The 18,914-nt window shown below is 39.6% G+C and overlaps 1 protein-coding gene and 1 pseudogene across 3 annotated transcripts in view; one reads left to right on the top strand and one right to left on the bottom strand.

Annotated features, from left to right (window-relative positions):
• RUNDC3B (RUN domain containing 3B) overlaps positions 1 to 5,293 on the bottom strand; it is a 152,265-nt gene extending 146,972 nt beyond the window's left edge. For both annotated transcript variants that reach the window (XM_077766817.1, XM_077766818.1), the window contains exon 1: positions 5,157 to 5,293. In XM_077766817.1, the coding sequence (XP_077622943.1) occupies positions 5,157 to 5,293 (137 nt within the window). The remainder of the gene's footprint in view (positions 1 to 5,156) is intronic.
• Positions 1 to 18,914, top strand: part of LOC144233777 (ATP-dependent translocase ABCB1-like) — a 131,958-nt pseudogene that overhangs the window by 67,670 nt on the left and 45,374 nt on the right. The window lies entirely within an intron of this gene.

Here is an 18,914-nt window from a genome sequence, read left to right as displayed (position 1 = left end):
TCTGATGACCCAAGATATAGGCTGATGGAATCTTACCAATGCACAATTGTGTAAAAGCACCTGGTGAAAGGAGTGTGTGAAGCAATGCTGTCTACATGCCCAACTGTTTCCTGAGGATTTGGACCGACTCAGAGATAGATCTTTTAAGGCTGTACGACTGAATACAACAGTGAATAAGCTTCACATATTCCTCCTTGAGTATCTTATCTTTCAACTGAACTTCTGAAATTTATCTATCAGCCATGAAGTTAAGATAAACAGTGCAATGGACACCAACTTGACAATAAACTATTTAAAAAATAATAATAAAATAAAAGCTCAGAGAAGCTGTATCAAAATAAATAAATAAAGTGAAAAAAAGATAGTGCAGTTAAATGTATGGGAGACAGCTACTCTCTTTGAGTATGAACCCATTTTAGCTAGGGAAAAAGATAATGACCCTCTATGAATGCTGAGAAGCTTATTGAGGACTAACTGCTGAAAAGATGATCATACCACCTCAGTTGTGAATACCTACTATCAGAGCTCTAACAATCTTTACAAATGATACTGAACCTGCTCCAAAAGAATACAATTAAAAATGCTGATCAAAGACCAGACCCCAAGTTCTGCCACACATAGCATGACTAAAAGAGCTTTAGCCAAAAATATAATCACTACAGTCAAGGAATATACAGTCTCATGAGGGATACTCAAGCAAGTAGTAACAAGTAGAGTAAGTCACTGAATTTAAAGTTATTTAAAGGATTATATTGCCAATAATGCTCAGTAACATTTTACATATCTGCATGTCACCCAACAAGTTCAAGCATAGGAAGAGACCTTTTTTCTGACTATTCATCAAGTAGAATGTGAAGTTCAGAGTGCTAAAGATCACTCACTTAAATAAAGCCTCTGGGTCCTTTTTTTTTTTTTTTTAACACATGATAAATTTACTTATCTGCTTTCCTAGTTCACAACCAATTATAATAAGCAGGTGAGAATGGAAGAATAAAGGAAAGAGCTACTAGAAACAGGCAGAGTTGTAAGAAATAATAACTTGGTAGGAGGCAACATCAGAACACAAAAGCAGACAAAAAAAACTTGAAAGACACAATCTTCTGGGGCCATATAGCAAAAAGCTCTATGTATTTCAAGAGTCCCCCAGGGCACAGGGCATATTCACAGAACCAGATTCAGAGTGAAGTCTTTAATAAGGATTATTCTTTAGAGAGTCTTTTTAAAGAAGGTAGGGAAATGTGTCATCCATTTTTAAAAGCAGTTCACCCAAAATGTTTTAAATACTGTTATTTAGTGTGGCTTAAATTTGAACACCTAAATTAAAAGCTTCAGTTATACAGAAGATTGCACTCCACAATTAATGCTGAGTAGAACACTCTAGTTAATGGGAGAATTTTAAGCTTAACTCAAACATTAATAACATGGAAAATATGAGCACCTCATTCCCTTACTACACTGTAAAAATAAGGCCCTATTGTTACTTGAAATAACATTCAAATTATGAAATAATATATTCACCTACAGACAACCAAGAATAACTATGTACATCTTATTAGAAGTACTTGAATTTTGAAAACCATGATTTGTCTCCACTCATCACACTTTCTTCTTAAATCACTCTGTTAATCCTTTCTCCTCACAAGACAGGAAAATCATGACTGTGTGAGGAGTTTCTCTTAAAGAATTGATCTAAAAGCTTAAAAAATGTTATTTTAAAATCTGTTTATGCATATACACTTAAACTGTATAAATACTATATATACTAGCTTTCTCATAAAACAATGTTAACCCACAAAGAGACTTTAGAATTTAATTCTCTTTGTCAACAGAAGTAAAATCAAAGGAATCTGTAAGCTTTTCAGTAAAACATGAAGCTTAAAAGTGACAGAAAAAAATGACTAATGTACCTTATTTTCTATGGATGAAAAATGCAGGCTATAAAAAAAAACTACAAGACCTTAAAAAATAATTTTACAAAGTTCTAAATGGTAGAGAATATGTAGGAAAAATACTCGTTGGGATATAGGAGCCAACATCAGTCTACAAATACTTTGGAGCTGAGTGCGGAATATTTAGAGGCCTCAAATGACCTACTTTCTCTCTACCACAATCTGTAAAAAGCATGACAATATAGTACTTACTTACTAAGTACCATACAAGTATTTTTAAGGCTGCAATACAATGTTCAATGGAACAGAAACAAGAGATGAAATAATTACATACACAATCACAATGTACTGTAATTTAATTCAGGTCCTGACTATCTTAACCTAACCAAACAACCCACTTCAAAAGTTCAACACCATAACAATATTATTCACGTATAAGGCTTTAAAACAAAGAACTGTGAAGTTACATAATAAGGTTTTAAAACTAAGCTGAGATGGGGCACCTGGGTGGCTCAGCTGGTTAAGCGTGTGACTTCGGCTCAGGTCATGATCTCAAGGTTCGTTGGTGGGTTTGCGCCCCGCATCGGGCTCTGTGCTGACAGCTAGCTCAGAGCCTGGAGCCTGCTTCGGATTCTTTGTCTCCCTCTCTCTCTGACCCTCCCCTGCTCACGCTGCCTCTGTGTGTGTGTGTGTCTCTCTCTCTCAGAAATAAATAAAACATTAAAAATTTTTTTTTAAAAAATAAATAAAAACTAAGCTGAGACTATGCCTAAGTTGTTTAAGTATTAAGAAAAAGCATTATTATGTAAGTATTATAGATACAGTGGAATTATACGAGGTAGTATTTTCGGGGGGGATTTTGTGTTGGTTTTCTTCTGTAAACTGTTCACAAGTTTTCTAGAACATCAGTAGAGAAACATAAAATGGAAGGCACAGTTCAAAATATTTTTGTTTAAAGAGAAAAATGCACACGCTTCATCTAGCTACCATAAAACATAGGTCTACCATTGCCCTGCTCATACTTGGAGAAATTCAAAAGAAAATATGAACACATTTGGCATGAAGATTATTATTATACTTAGGGCTGTTACTGAAGGTTACTAATGATGTAGTCCAAGGTTATTTTACATATGTGAAAACTAGAAAATGAGATGTTTGCATGGCTTGTTAAAGGACATACAACTAATGACAAGGTAAACTTAGAAATCAAACTCGAAACCAACTTCTTCCCAACTTAACGATTAAATCACCTCTAACTTGATCAATAAAAATTAAAAAATAATGAATTCCTTAAGAGATATGGGTAAGATTCCACAATTTGGTAACTCTGAAAGGCAAAGAAACACAAATGCATAAATATTCATTTGTTCATTTTGCTGAATTAGCAGAGTTACTTAAAACATACAAATGGCCTATAGTGACTTTTTTCCCCCAAAAAGTAAAAGCCTTTTAGACAAAGCCTATCAAACAAATCCCATTACTACTGAGATGGATGATAATTTATATAAACTATCACCTCTTGGGACATGAAGAACAACCTTAGTAACTCCACATAAATCTATACACAAGTTGAAAAACTGAAATGCATTTTAGCTACAATACTAATATGTAAATTATAACGTCAGCACTGATACTCCTTCACCATAGAAAATAATTATGCAAATAAAAATTAATGAAAATACAGCTAGCTCAGACAGCTGTCCACACAAATCAGCACAATGTGACTGAAATTTCTTAAACATAACTTAAAATTTTATTTAAATAAGGTTGAGATACAAGCCCTTTTTTCAGGCCTGCCTCTGATGAGGGAGCAAATGAAAATTAACCTAAAATCAGCCACGACAAAAATGCAGAGGCAAAAGAAATAGTACCCACCACTGAATTTATTCATTCAATATTTACTGAGTATCAGATGCCATAGTAGGAAGGTTTTTTAAAAACTTCAAAAAGACAATTGAGCAAAAAGCTCTCCTGTGAAATTTAACTGTGATGTAACTTTTATAAAATACATTACCCCAAGAAACGCAGTAAATGTTGGATCCTGCTTGAGATGACTGTCATTTAGAAAAATAAAATAATAATTTTTAATGTATATAAAATAAAACAAAGAAATCAGCTTTGCTTATTGTTCTGTTTTTCCCAACTTAAAAAAATTATATGGATTTAAATATATTTAATACCTGTCTTCTTCAAAAGGTTGCATCCTAGACAGCACAAATGGCAGATTAAACTAATTCCACATTATAACATGGTTTAGAGCTCTAAGTGCTGTAACAGTTAGTGAGGCAGGTCTTTCTGCTATTTAGGCAAACATCTGTAACAGTCCAAGTTAAAAAAAAAAAGTCACTGAAAGTTAACTGAATGTAAATCCTAGTATAAATATCTGTATCTATATACTACATAAGATGCCAGACACATTTTACACAGGAAGAAATATATAGAAATGCAAGGAAGGGAAAGGTGTGATCATTCCCTATTTCTTAGAGGATTATCCATGGTTGTTGTGGAGGCGTTTGGTGAAAAATCTGTTATTTCTGAATACTAGACTTACAGATACTAATTATTCCTTTTTATGTTTCTGAATTTTCTACGGTAAAGGAATACTACATTTATAACTAGAAAACATTTAAGGAGAGGCAGACTTGGAATAAATCATTGACATGAAGCCTCGATAGAAGTCCCACTCGTAAAAACAACTGCGGAAACTGCACTAGCACTGCAATTCAAAAGTGGAGAGAAACACACACACACACACACACACACGCCAGGCTCGTGGTAGTAGACACTCAATACTGGTGGAACGAAATGACTGAATACATATGTAAACAAGCCAAAACAAAACCGAAATGCATTCCGATTTTGAGACAACACAGCCAACAATCACAGTAACGACGACTTTACCAAGAGCTAGTTGACAGCTTAATGTGCAGTAAATGAAAGAGCTCTTCCTCCCTGCCCTCCTCTTTTACTCTGACACTAGAAGGCACATTCAAAACAAATCCTCCCCCAGCCCCGCCCCAAGCCTTCTCCTCGCTGGCTTCCAGGGCTGAAACTGACGGAAAGTCTCGGGCCTCGGGGGTGCCCAGACCCCGGCTCCTTTCAGGGCGCTCGCGCCGGTGGACACGCCCGCTGCTGCAGAGACAGGGGCCACAGCCCCGGGTCCGCGCGACCCCCAAGGAGCCCGCGCGCTCGCTCGAAGCCCTCAGCCCTCAGCCCGCGGCGCGGGCGGCCCCCTCCCCTCGCAGCGGGCTGCGGGCCGCGCCGTACCTGCACACGGTGATCAGGTTCCTCCTCTCCACCGCAGCATTGCGGGCACTCAGGCTCTTCTTACCGCCGCCGCCGCCGCCGCCGCCGCCGCCCCCGCCGCGGCTCCCACCCAGGCCCCCCAGGCTCCGGGAGGCCATAGCGGGCTGACCCCCGCGCCCCTTTTGTCTGCTGCTACCCTTCCTCCCCCCTATACCTGCCCCCAATGCTCTTGTTCGTTTTTGCGACCCCGGGGACACTGGAGGGTCGTGGGGAAGGACCAGGGACCAACGGAGGGTGTGGAAGACCGCGGGGGAACTCGTACCCGGGCACTGACGGCTCACGCTCCGCACCCAAGCGCCACAAACACACACACGCACACACTCAGTCGCACACAGGCACGCACCTCCCCCGCCCTCACGCGCGCCGCCAGCGCGGGCGGCGCGGGCGGGGCGGTGTCGGGCGCTCCCCTGCTTCCCGAGGGACCTCGGCTGCCAGCGCGCGCGCGTTCCCGCGAGCCCTCACGCCCTACCACCCGCCTTCTGCCGCCACTTGCGCCCCAGCTGCTGAGGCCGCGAGGAGACCACGAACCTCGCGCGCGCGGCCCCGCCCGCCCTGCACCTATCAAGCCAATGCCGTCCACCTGGAGCCAATCACGGCGCGCGAGGGGCGGGGCCAGCCGCGTGGCGTTTTAAAGCAGCGTGCTCGGGCACCGCCCCGGCGTGTGGGCAGCTGTCAAGACGCCGGGATCGCGCTCGCGGCACGCGTGCCGCAGGCAGCCAGCACGCAGCGGAGCAGCGCCGCGGTTTGCCTGGGGATTGTGGGATGCGGGGCGCCGGAGAGCCCCAGGCAGTACGCCGACCCTCGTCCGAAGCCGGGCTTTAACCACTAGGATCTCTAGCAGCTCATCTTTTTCCTGCCCTTAATCTCTTCTAATGTCCTCAGCCACAAAAGTGCAGCAGTCCGGCCTCATACCCTACCTAGCACTTGACTCCCAGGAATGGAGCAAGGGTTTGTTCTTGTCCTAATTCTCTCCTCTGGCCTGGAAAACAGAGGCAAATAGCCCCGGGGAGGGAAAAGGCCAGTAGACTAGCCCTCTTGGGCCTCTCCTGGTGGGATTTCTTTTTTTTTTTTTTAATTTTTTTAATGTTTTATTTATTTCTAGGAGAGAGAGAGACAGCGTGAGCAGGGGAGGGTCAGAGAGAGAGGGAGTCACAGACTGAAACAGGCTCCAGGCTCTGAGCTGGCAGTCAGCACAGAGCCCGACGCGGGGCGGGGCTCGACCCCACGAACCGCGAGATCACGACCTAAGCGAAAGTCGGACGCTTAACCGACTAAGCCACCCAGGCGCCCCTCCTGGTGGAGGGGACTTGACTGTCCACTCCACATCGCTCCCACCCTAGACCCAGCATGTCCTGTAGCCAGCACTGGCCACCCACGTGAGAGCGAGCGCGGTGCTAATGTGCTGCTGTCTTGTCTCTTCCCCCTTCTCCCAGCCTGGGCAGTGACTCCGGTATTGGGTGACGGAACAGTGAGTCTAGGCACGGTTTGGCCCTTGGCTTCTCAGGGCTGCTCCCTGAGAAGAGTGGAGTTCTTGTCGCGCGTGTTTGGAATCTAGCGCCCACTTTGCAAAACTTCTCCACCCTCCGGCCTCACCAGCAGTAAGGTCCTGGCCTCTGTTTCTCCCATACTCACCTATGTGGCGGTCCACCTCCCTTGGCATCAATATGCTCAGGTTTTAGAGTGAAATCTGTAATAACTACTGTCCTTGCGGAACCTAGCACGGTTCCCTGCATACATAGGTTCACGATAAATGTAACTTCAAGTTACATCTGGCATTATTTCACTGAAATTTTACAATTTTGGTGACCCCAAAATCCATATAACTTCCACCTCTGGTATTGAAGTTTCTGTCAAAGATGTTTGTTATAGAATACATAGTTTAGTGTAGATATTTCTGTCATTCATGTATATTATACAAAGGTGGTATTGTTACTTTACGTTGAACACTCAAAAGGTTTTGTATAATAAATCTGTAGATAACTAATATCTGAGTTTGGAAAAAAAAAGTCTCTAAAATCATCAAGGCAGCCCTTTCAGCTCTGATTTAACTTGTCCCTTCTTGCTAGACCAACGGTTTAAATTCAGAAGTAGCCATCAGGAAACAGATGCACTAGCTATGCATGCAGTCATTGCAAAATGTTTGCACTGGCAATAACAAACATGACTCAAATTGAAAATATTTTTGTTTAAAAACGAAACTGCAAAAGGAAGAGTGGAAAGCCGTCAATCGTCAAGAAAATTCCTAGAGGCCTATGCTGGTTGGTGCCATGGGAGGGAGAGGACACACAAGTCCTTAACATTTAACAAGAAGACAAAACTGAGTGGTTTTGTCAAATACTGGAAAATGAGGTGTCATTATTCTTAAAATTGGCTCTCTAGCCTCAAGTACATTTTCATATTGTTTGTATTACAAATTTTTATTTATGACTGAAGATTCAGTAAAACTCCATCTTAGATGATTAGGTAATAAAGTTTTGTCAAATGCTTCTTGTTCTGGGAATTTGGTTGACATATTTGCTGAAAAGATTTCTTGTTGAGAAGGACATTAATTTTGTACATACAGCGAGTCATTAAACTGCCACATGGGGGCCTTATCGGATAATGCTTTTTCTTGACTATCCTGAGCAGTATGTCCTGGGCATCATTCTTTCTGTACATGACTAATCTGGAAATAATTAATCAATTATATCCACTACAAAATACACTACTACTATAAAGTCACATGAATTTTCACACTACTTTTTAAAGAAATTTTTAACATTTATTTATTATTGAGAGATAGAGAAAGACAGACCATGAGCATGGGAGGGGCAGAGAGAGGGGGAGACATAGGACCCAAAGTAGGCTCCAGGCTCTCAGCTGTCAGCACAGACAGCTGACTCAGAACTTGAACTCACAGACTGTGAGGTCATGACCCAAGCTGAAGTCAGACACTCAACCAATTGAGCCAGCCAGGTGCCCCTTTACACTATTTCTTAAACTTTGATTGCCACCAGTTACAGTCCTTATTTGATTTATTTGAGCATTTGAAAAAAGGTTATCTAGAGATGTAAAAAGACAATAAAAATAATGAAAATAGTAAATACCTAATTTAAAGTTTAAGAATGCTGTTTGACAAAAAAAAAATACAGCATCCATTTTTGAAAAACACCCTCAACGAAGTAGAGAATGATGGAGAATACCTCAACATCATGAAGGCCATATGCTAAAGACCTACAACTAATACCGTCCTCAGTAGGAAAAAACTAAGAGTCAGGCAGAAGACAGGGATGTCCACTCTCATCATTACTATTTAACAACACAGTACTGGAAGTCTTAGCCTCAGCAGTCAGACAACAAAAAGAAATAAAAGGCATCCAAATCAGCCAGAAAGAAGTCAAACTTTCACTATTTGCAGACAACATAGTACTCTGTAGAAAACCCAAAAGACTCTACCAAAAAAACTGTTGTAACTAATATATGAATTCAACCAAATCACAGGATTCAAAATCAATGTACAGAAATCTGTTGCCTTTCTATACACCAATAAAAAAAGCAGTAGAAAAAGAAATGAAGGGATCAATCCCATTTACAACTGCGCCAAGAACAATAACATACCTAGGAATAAACCTAAACAAAGAGATGAAAGATCTGTACTCTGAAAACTATAGAACACTTATGAAAGAAATTGAAAGGGACACAAAGAAATGGGGGAAAAAATCCATGCTCATGGATTGATTGGAAGAATAGACATTGTTAAAATATCTTAACTACCCAAAGCATTCTACGCATTTAATGCAATCCTGATCACCAGCATTTTTAACAGAACTAGAACAAACAATCTTAAAATTTGTATGGAACACAGAAGACCCCAAGGAGCCAAAGCAATCCTGAAAAAGAAAAGTGAAGCAGGAGACATCATGATTTTGGATTTCAAGCTATATTGCAAAGCTGTAGTCATCTAGACAGTATGGTACTGGCACAAAAAATAGACACACAGATCAGTGGAACAGAATAGAAACCCCAGAAATTGACCCATGACTATATGGTCAACTAATCTTTGAAAAAGCAGGAAAGAATATCCAATAGAAAAAAAGACAGTCTTTTCAGCAATGATGCTGGGAAAACTGGACAGTGACATGCAGAAAAATGAATCTGGACCACTTTCTTACACCATACACAAAAATAAACTCAAAATGGATGAAAGATGTAAATTTAAGACAGGAAGCCATCAAAATTTTAGACAAGAAAGCAGGTGAAAACCTCTTTGACCTTGGCCGCAGCAACTCCTTACTCAACACGTCTCTGGAGGCAAGGGAAACCAAAGCAAACATGAACTATCGGGACTTCCTCAAGATAAAAAGCTCTGCACAGCAAAGGAAACCATCAACAAAACTAAAAGGCAGCCTACAGACTGGGAGAATATATTTACAAATGACATATCAGATAAAGAGCTAGTGTCCAAAATCTATAGAAAACTTATCAAACTTGACACCCACAAAATAAATAATCCAGTGAAGAAAGGGCAGAAGACATGAATAGAATTTTTTCCAAAGACATCCTGATGGCTAACGTGACAAGATGTTCATCATTTATTATCAGAGAAATACAAATCAAAACCATGATGAGATACCACCTCACACCTGTCAGAATGGCTAAAATCAATACCACAAAAAACAACAGATGTTGACGAGGATGCGGAGAAAGGGGCTTCCTCTTACCCTCTTTGTGGGAATGCAAACTGGTACAGCACTCTGGAAAGTATGAAGGTTTCTCAAAAAGTTAAAAATAGAGCTACCCCTACAATCCAGCAATTGCACTGCTAGGTATTTACCCAAAGACTGAAAATATAGATTTGAAGGGGTACATGTACCCCAGTGTTTATAACAGCATTATCAACAAAGCCAAACTATGGAAAGAGCCCAAGTGCCCATCAACTGATGAAAGGGTAAAGAAGATGTGGTACACAATGAAATATTACTCAGCCATCAAAAAGAATGAAATCTTGCCATCCCCAATGATGTGGATGGATCTAGAGTGTATTATGCTAAGTGAAGTCAGTCAGAGAAAGACAGAATTGTATGATTTCACTCATATGTGAAATTTAGGAAACAAAACAGGTGAACACAGGAGAGAGAGACAAAAAGCAAGAGGGGAGCAAACCACTACAGAGTCTTAATGATAGATAACAAACTGAGGGTTCATGGAGGGAGGTGGGTGGTGGATGGACTAAGTAGGTGATGGATATTAAGGAGGACACTTATTGCAATGAGCACTGGGTATTATACATAAGTGATGAATCACTGAATTCTACTCCCAAAACCAGTATTACAGTATGTTTATAAATTTGAATTTAAATAAAAATTTGGAAGAAAAAAAATATGAGAACGCTGTAGAACTGAATAGGCAGAGCTTACTTAGTCACCATTTTCCCAATCTCCCCATCAAGAAAGATAATATTACAACTGTAACATACAAAATACCCTCAAATCTAAAATGCTATAAGCAAGAAAGATTATCAAACCATTGTTTGCTTTAATCTCAAAGAAGTAGACTTTCTAAACATGCCCAAACACAGCAACCGTAAAGAAAAGATTGACACACTGTAAGACACAAAAGTTTTTAAATATTCCCAAAGTGAGAGAAGGGGATGTGAAGACCAAAGCAGAGGGTACAGAGGAAAGGAGACAGTACACTGCTGGCTTGGAGGATGGAGGAAGGGCTGCAGGAGCTACAAGGCCCAGGAGGCCTGTGGATGCTGGAAAAGCAGTCCTCACATACAAACGCACTAGGTAGTAGTGGAGACCTGTGGGCCCAATCAGGCATGGAAACAAGAATGCAGAGAAAAGTCTGCAGCTGCAGCCCTGCAACACAGACTCCTCCCCTGGAGGCTTCAGTCATGTAGGGAGGAGCAGCTACTTTTCATTCTCTAAAGTCTTGCTATGGATGGAGCCTGTTGAGAGGATGAAGGGCCATCCCAAAGTGGAAAACAATGAAAAAATTAAAGCCCTTCGAAAGAACAGGCCAAAGGCAGTCCAGGTCTTCTTTCTCCTCCGAAAACGTCAGAGAAACTGTGGCCACCCACAGTGGTTTTGGAGTGTCCGCATCCTGCATAGGAACTCCTGCAATATAACAGTCTGTTTTCACACATGGCTTAGGAGACTCAGTCTCACCCATCTGTGGTCTCCATACTGTTTTCACTTGCCTCACAAGCCAGCCCTCAAAAATATTTATTGAATAAATACAATAAATGAGCAAATGAAAAGTGAACAGACAAGTAAAAAAAAAGAGCCAAATGTTGTCACAAAGTATCACCATTTTTATTAGCAATGAAGGTGCAGAGCTGGTGGTGAGATGGAGATTGGAAAAGATCCCTTTTTCTTTTAATCTCCCTAGGAAGGACCTGAATAAACATATCCCTCCCTGCAGTCAGACATCCTGGCAGGTGTCCTTGCGCCCAGAATAGAAAGGTGTGGCTGAGCTCTTTGCTGCTGCTGTAATTGGTATGCAGGCAAAGGCTCCAAGCTCCCAGCACTGCTCCCAGCACATTAGAAATCTGAGGGGGTGGGTGCTAATAACCCATAATCAGTGTTGGATTTGCCAACAACCAAGAGAAAAATGAACCTTTAATTGAGCAAGATTTGGCATCAATCAATGATGTGACTTTAGTCAGGCAAAACTAACAAATTACTGAGTCAGCCATCCAACTGTGAGTATCGTTCTTTACTGGGGTGAAGGATGCAAAAAGTGGATAAATGGCCTATCTTACCCACCCCAGGACTGTGACTCACTGTGAAAAAAATGTCTTTATATTTGTTTTTAAATTTCCTTGAGTTTCTTTTTTAAGTTATGTTTTGGCAGAGCTTAATTTATTTTGTAAACTCCAAGCCCCTTTACAGAAGTGTTGTGTTTCATTATATGCTGATGATCATTTCCAAGAGGCGACTGAATATAATTTAATTAGCAGATACCAAGGTAGAGAGCTGAAGAAGGAGCTTGAAGTAACAGTAGCAGGCTCGAGAATTCTCTCAGGATGGTGGTGATGGGTCAGTAAGGTTTTGGATCTTCTTGAATTGTCCTATAAACAGAACTTCTAGGCAGCCACACCAAGAAACCTGGCTGTGGACAACATTTACCACAAAACTAGGTGATGAGAGAGTCCCATGATCCCCAAATGCAAACAGGTTGGGATAAACCACCAAGAGCAGCAAGCCCTGGGCACTCTCCAGCAGCTGTGAGAAAGCAGAGAGAAGCCACAACGCATTTATAGATCTAGAAAAGGAAAATCCGATATAGCCAATAGGTAAATGAGAGCACTTGCAGACCTATGAAAATCCCTGCAGGTACTGGGAGGGTCTTTGCCCAATCCAGTTGGAGTGGGAGGGGTCTGCAGTCAGCTGTGAATTATAAACTTTCCAAACTGACCAGCCAGGTTTCTCCTCCAGGACAAGACCCCACATCAGAGGAAACTGCTGGGAGTGGAATAAAAACTGAGCAAGATTGGTGCATTAGATGGACATCCGGCCCACAAAAGCAGGTAAAAATCCAACTGCAGACACTTGGGCTGATGACCCTCCCTCCCACCAGCTTTAGGCAACAACGCTGGCTCTCTATTGCTCTGGGGTCATTACTTGGCTGACCTATCTGGACACAGTTCTGCAGCTTAACACTTGTCACTCTTTCAGCCAGTTTTGACTTCACTATCCTGGTTCATCATAATTTTCCTCGATTAGTCTTAGTTCTGCCCATTGGAGTTAATAAAGAAGTATCCTTCTCCTTCATGTGATGGGTTTCGAATATTTGACAATAGCTACACAGGCCTTCTAAAAGCATCTGTCTCTTTCAGGCTAAACATCTCTAGGCTTCTTCAAAAGCTCCTACTGGAATATGACTTCCAGAATCCATAGTCCTAGCCCTCTGCCTCTGGGTTTATTGCAGTTCAATTCATGGTTCATGCCAATCCTGGAACAAAAGAGTTTGTATTTAAATTCAGGAAGCTCCACCTCCTGGCTAGTCTATTCCCAATCTGGGCCTCTGTTTTCTCATCTGTAATATGGGGATAATGTTACCTTATATATTTATATTGAGAGTCAGTGAGATAATAAATGTAGTGACTATGAAAACTGTAGAGCATGGACAAAATATACATGAATGTTTGGGCACTATTTCTCAAAGTTGTGATATCACTGGTCCTCCAACTTGCATTTCTTATAAAGACATCATTCCGGAAGTGAGCTGTTGTGAAGAGTATGTGATGGGGCTATCTTTTCCCTTATTCTAGTCTCTCTCTAGGTTTTTCTTTTTTTTTTCTTCTTTTTTTCCTTATAATGGGAACTTTTATTTTTTTCTCTTTTTATTTTTTCTTTTTTTCTTACAAATAGTTTATTGTCAAGTTGGTTTCCATATAACACCCAGTGCTCATCCCCACAAGTGCCCTCCTCCATATCCATCTCCCCCCTCCCCCCTACATCCATCAGTCCTCAGTTTCTTTCTCAGCATTCAAGAGTCTCTCATGGTTTGCCTCTCTCCCTTTCCCCCACCATTTCCCCCCTTCTTCTCCCCCATGGTCCTCAGTTAAGTTCCTCCTAATCCTCTTATACGTGCAAACATATGATATTTCTAGGTTTTTCTTAATACAGTTTGGGTTACATGAACTTGGCAGGCATATCACACTGTTGGTCCTCACTGAGTTGGCACTAAGCTGAGCAAGAGCCACTCTATTGACTCTAGGTTTCGTAATTATCTTAGGCAAGGTCATAGAAATGTTACACCGCATTTTAATGAAGACAGCTGCTGTCAGTACCATATAGAGGACCTCTAACGTTGAATTAGACCAGTCCATCGTTCTTTCCCCAACTTAATCCTAAGAAATTTTTTTTTTCTGGAAGAGGGAATGTAGAGAAATCTCTGCACCTTTGTCATTTAAAAGCATTTTTAAAATCCATGAAGCAAGTTTATCCATAAACAAAGCAAAAGAAAAATGACAGACTAATAAAACACACTTGAAATTAATATCATGGACAAAAAGCTCATTTCCTTCATATACACAGTACTTCTGCAAATCAGGAAGCACTGTTTCAGTGACCATGAAGGTGGAACCACATGAAGGCAGGGAGAGAGAGGGGAGTGGCACATGGGGAATGTTAAACAGAGGGATGTTGGTATTTTTATCTCTATTGTGGTATTGTTGCTTTTCACCAAAGTGACTTGAGCACATTTTAAAGTTGACAGAATGATTCCACTAGAAAGGAAGGGTTAGTTAATATAAGAGAGAGAAAAAAGTGATCAGAAAAGAGAATGCAGAAAAGTAGTGGGATCCAAAGCACAGATGGATGGATGGATCTTTGGTCAAAGGCACCAATTTGCAGTTATAACCAGAGAAAAGGGTGGTAGTGTCTATGTAGATGTAAGCCTTTTTGAACTTTTATTAGAAAGTCCAGGGGGTTGCCGTCTGAAAGCTTCTGTGTTACCTGCAAAATGAAAGATTTGAATAATCTTTTCAAATAGTGAATAGTAGAATAATTTCACTAATGAAACTTAGGACTCCTGGTCAGTATTTGAGGATCCATTTGAATTTGGTGATAGTAAACTCACATTGTGATCCATCCACCCTATCGACTTTGGCATTATTATTGTCTTATTCATCTCAAGTCGCCATAATGAAATAATATAGTCTTGGTGGCTTTAAATGATAGAGATTTATTTTCTAGGTGCTGGGAAGTCCAGTCAGTTTGGTTCCTGGTAAGAACTCCCTTTCTAGCTTAAAGGGCGCTGCCATCCTCCTGTGTGCTCACATGACCTCTTCTTTGTGTGCAGAGGGTTGGGTTCGGGAGTGGGGGAGAGAGAGCAAGCTCTCTGGTGTCTTTTCTTGGAAGGGCACTAAACCCATCATTAGGGCCTGCCCTGATGACCTTATCTAACCCTAACTACCTTCAAAGATTCCATATCCAAATACTATCTCACTGAGGGCTAGGATCTCAATGTATGGATTTGGAGAGAAACAAAAGCATTCAGTCCGGAACAGTTAGACTGCTGGCATGCAGGTAGTGAGGAAGATATTGATTTCAAGCAGGACTGAGATTTTATTGGAGGGTAAAAGGAAAAGACAGAAACCTAAGGATGTTTGTATTAATAAGAGTATGACTCTAATGTACTTTAAATTGGATAGAGAGGGAACTGAAGAAAGAAGATAAGGAAATGATGAGCTGAAGTAGGGAAGAAGGATCAAAGGACTGCCTGGTCTTTTGAGTTCAAAGAATAATCATGATGGATACAGTTAAACAAGCAAACTAGGAGAGAAGATTAGAGATTGTTGTCAGAGTGGAGGAGGGGACAGTTAGGTCTGGTGATGAAAGCAGGTAAAAAAATTCAGAAGTCAGAGTGTTGAATGGCCATTTATGTTGTTATGAAGTCATCCAGAATTGTGGCACGATTGAGATACACAGTAGCTGTTATGTTATATTACCTCCAATAATACAAGGGGAATAAGTGGAAGATTAGTAGATGACAATATTGTCAAATTACCTAAACATCTGGGATTGAGAGCAAATTTTGTTGGTTTGCTGGCTTCTTAAAAAACAGTGAAGAAATAATGGTTTAGAAGTGGCAATAGAAACCAGCCAGGCATACCTCTGGCTCTAAGGTATGAAAGGGATAAAAATATTTAAAAACAAAACTAAAATAAACAAAACAAAAATCTATTTGAGAATACAAGGGAAGCAGAGTCCTCAGGGGAGATCCAGACTTCCGTTGAGGAAAGAGGGTGGAGAGACCAAAGAGCAAAAATTGAGAGGTCATAATGGAAGGGGTGACATACAAGGTCAAGATCAAAGAAGTGCAGAATGTTGGTACAATAGAGCATGGATGGTGAGACTGGCATTACAGATTTTGTTGAAGAGATGTCACAAATCGTTGTCGTTTTTTTCTTTTTTGTTTTTTGTTTTTTAGGCTTACTTGAGTAATGACTGATCAGAACAAGGTGGATTTGGTCTTACAGTTTCTTTGAGGAGGGCAGCATGGGCCCTTAGTTAAGAGAGCTTTTACATCCTTTCTTTTTCTTTTTCTTTTGAAGTGGATTGTTAACAAAGAATTACAGACTCCAGACATTGCTGGAGTTACATCAAATCATCTTCAGAACCATTCTGAAGTAGGCTATATTCTCCCACTTACAAACAAGGAAGCAGAGACTTAAGATAAGTAACTTGCAGAAAGTCACACAATAAATAGCAGAGCCAAAATTAAAATCTTGCAAAATGGATCTATTAGATCTATTCCTTTTTTTTTTCATTTTGCCATCCTTTCTTTTTTTCCCCCACAAAAGTACAACTGACACACAAAGTCACATTAATTTCAGGTGTACAATACAGTGATTCCATAGGTTTATATATTATGCTGTGCTCACCAGCTCACCACAAGTATAGCTGCCATCTGTCACCATGCAATGCTTCTACAATATCACTGACTATATTCTCTATGCTGTATCTTTCTTATTCATTCCATAACTGGAAGCCTGTATCACCCTCTTCCCTTCACCCATTTTGCCCATTCTCCCACCCTTTTCCCCTCTGGCAAACATCTGTTTGTTTTTTATATTTATGGGACTGTTTCTGCTTTTGTTCATTTTGTTCTGTATTTTAGATTACACATATAAGTGAAATCATATGGTATGGTATGTGTCTTTCCCTGACTTGTTTCGCGTAGCATAATATTCTCTAGGTCTATTGGTATTGTCACAAATGGTAAGATCTCATTCTTTTTTTATGGCTAATATTCCATTCTCTATATATGTATACCATGTCTTCTTTTCCCATTTATCAACACTTCAGTTGCTTCCATATCTTGCCTATTGAAAACAATGCTGCAGTAAACATAAGCGTGCCTATATCTTTTTGAATTAGTGATTTCACTTCCTTTCATAGGTAAATACCCAGTAATGGACTTATTAGTGCACATGGTATTTTTGTATTTAATATTTTGAGGAACCTCCGTACTGTTTTTACCAGATTCATTTGTTTTCCCAACATGTTTACCATCTAGTTGCAGGTGAAGCTTAAACACAAAACCTCTGCTTTGCACACGTAGTGCTTAAAAATCAGAGTTGTATACAATGACCAATTGCATCACTCATGGATTGTGGAGTCTCCAGAGTTGAAAGTAGCAGAGCTTAAGCGTCATAATGCTTTATAAGAAAAGTGGGATGAGTTTCTTCATTTGAGCTAGCAAGAAAGTCACCTGATGAATTTAGAAAGCGAAGCAGTGTTTTCATTTCTCTCCTCCACCTTAATGATGATAAAAACTCTTCTGCAGCACCGTAATAACAAAATAATATTCCATGGTGTACTGGTATCATAATTTATTCAGTCAGCCCCACATTGTTGAACTTTGAGCATTTTTCCAATTATGTTATTATATACAGCATTAGCATTGCTAATGTACTTACAATGATTACTGCTTTAAGAGAAATTGTTGCATGCACTTTCTGACTCAGAAAGTATTGTTAAGTGAAAAAATATGAAATGTTTTAATGGATACAAATTTAACTTTTCTCTAGAGATGTCTTACCAATGTACATTCCTACTAACAGTATATAAGAGACTTTTCTTATACCCTTGCTCACTCTGGGAGCTATCATTCTTTTTGATATTTTTTCATAAAATAAGCAAAGAGCATTATCATATTGATACTTTAATTTTTGTATTAATCATGAAATTGCATATTTATTTCATGTACTTATTGGTCACATATTTTATGTTTTGGTCTTGCCTATTCAAGTCCTTCGCTTAGTATTTTCTAAGGGGCATCAGTCTTTTTTATCCTACTATATTGGTCTACTGCATGGACAGCAACTACTTTTCCTAGTTTGTTGTTGCCTCTTTTATGGTGCCTATAAAGTTATTATATACAGAGACATTGAAATGTTTTGTATAAATGAAATTCATCAATCTTTTTCTTTATTGGTTTTTCCTTTGATCATTTCAGAAAAGCCTTTGCCACCCCCGAGATTGTACAGATATTTCATGGTTGCTTGTTTATATCAGAAATTTTTCATCTATTGTTCTCATTTACAAACATATTTCTGTAAAAATTTACAAGCACTATGGCTAGAGGAGGACAGATACCATGTCATTATGTTTAGCTTCTTGTACATCTCTGTTAGTACTCAATGAATAGTTTTTGAATGAAAAATAATATTATCTGTATGAAGATGTGAAGTTAGGATATAATTTTATTTTTCCAAATGATTAGCCATTTGTTCAATTCTACATATTAATGATCCATCTTTTCCCTAATGATTTGAAATACTAAATTTATCATGTAATAATTTTTAAATAGTAATTTGCACTTGCAGTAAAGGTTTGTGTTCCTGATAATGAATCCACCGAGACAACTAACATAAATATTTCATAGCAACCTTTTTCAACATATCTCTCCAGGCATACAATTGAGATATATGTACTTAGTTTTACCCAGATGGACTCATGCTACATACAGTTGATATTTAGTATCACCACCTGTCACTATTTGTGTTCATTTATAATATTTCTTCCTTAAAAAATTGTGTATCTTTTGCAGTCAAATGAACATATTTTCATTTAATGATCTTTGAGTTTTCATGCTTAGAAAAGCTTTCTGTTATGCTTAGATTATAAAAATGTTTACCTGTCTTCTGTGGTGTGTTTATTTTTCCTTTTTTTTTTTTTTTTTTTTTTTTTTTTTTTTTTTTTTTTGCTAAAGATTTTT

This window comes from Crocuta crocuta, unplaced genomic scaffold (assembly GCF_008692635.1).
Source record: "Crocuta crocuta isolate KB4526 unplaced genomic scaffold, BGI_CrCroc_1.0 scaffold165, whole genome shotgun sequence".
In the NCBI taxonomy this organism is placed as follows: domain Eukaryota; kingdom Metazoa; phylum Chordata; class Mammalia; order Carnivora; family Hyaenidae; genus Crocuta; species Crocuta crocuta.
Note: the sequence above shows the minus strand (reverse complement) of the source record. Positions and strands in the feature narration are given on the sequence as shown.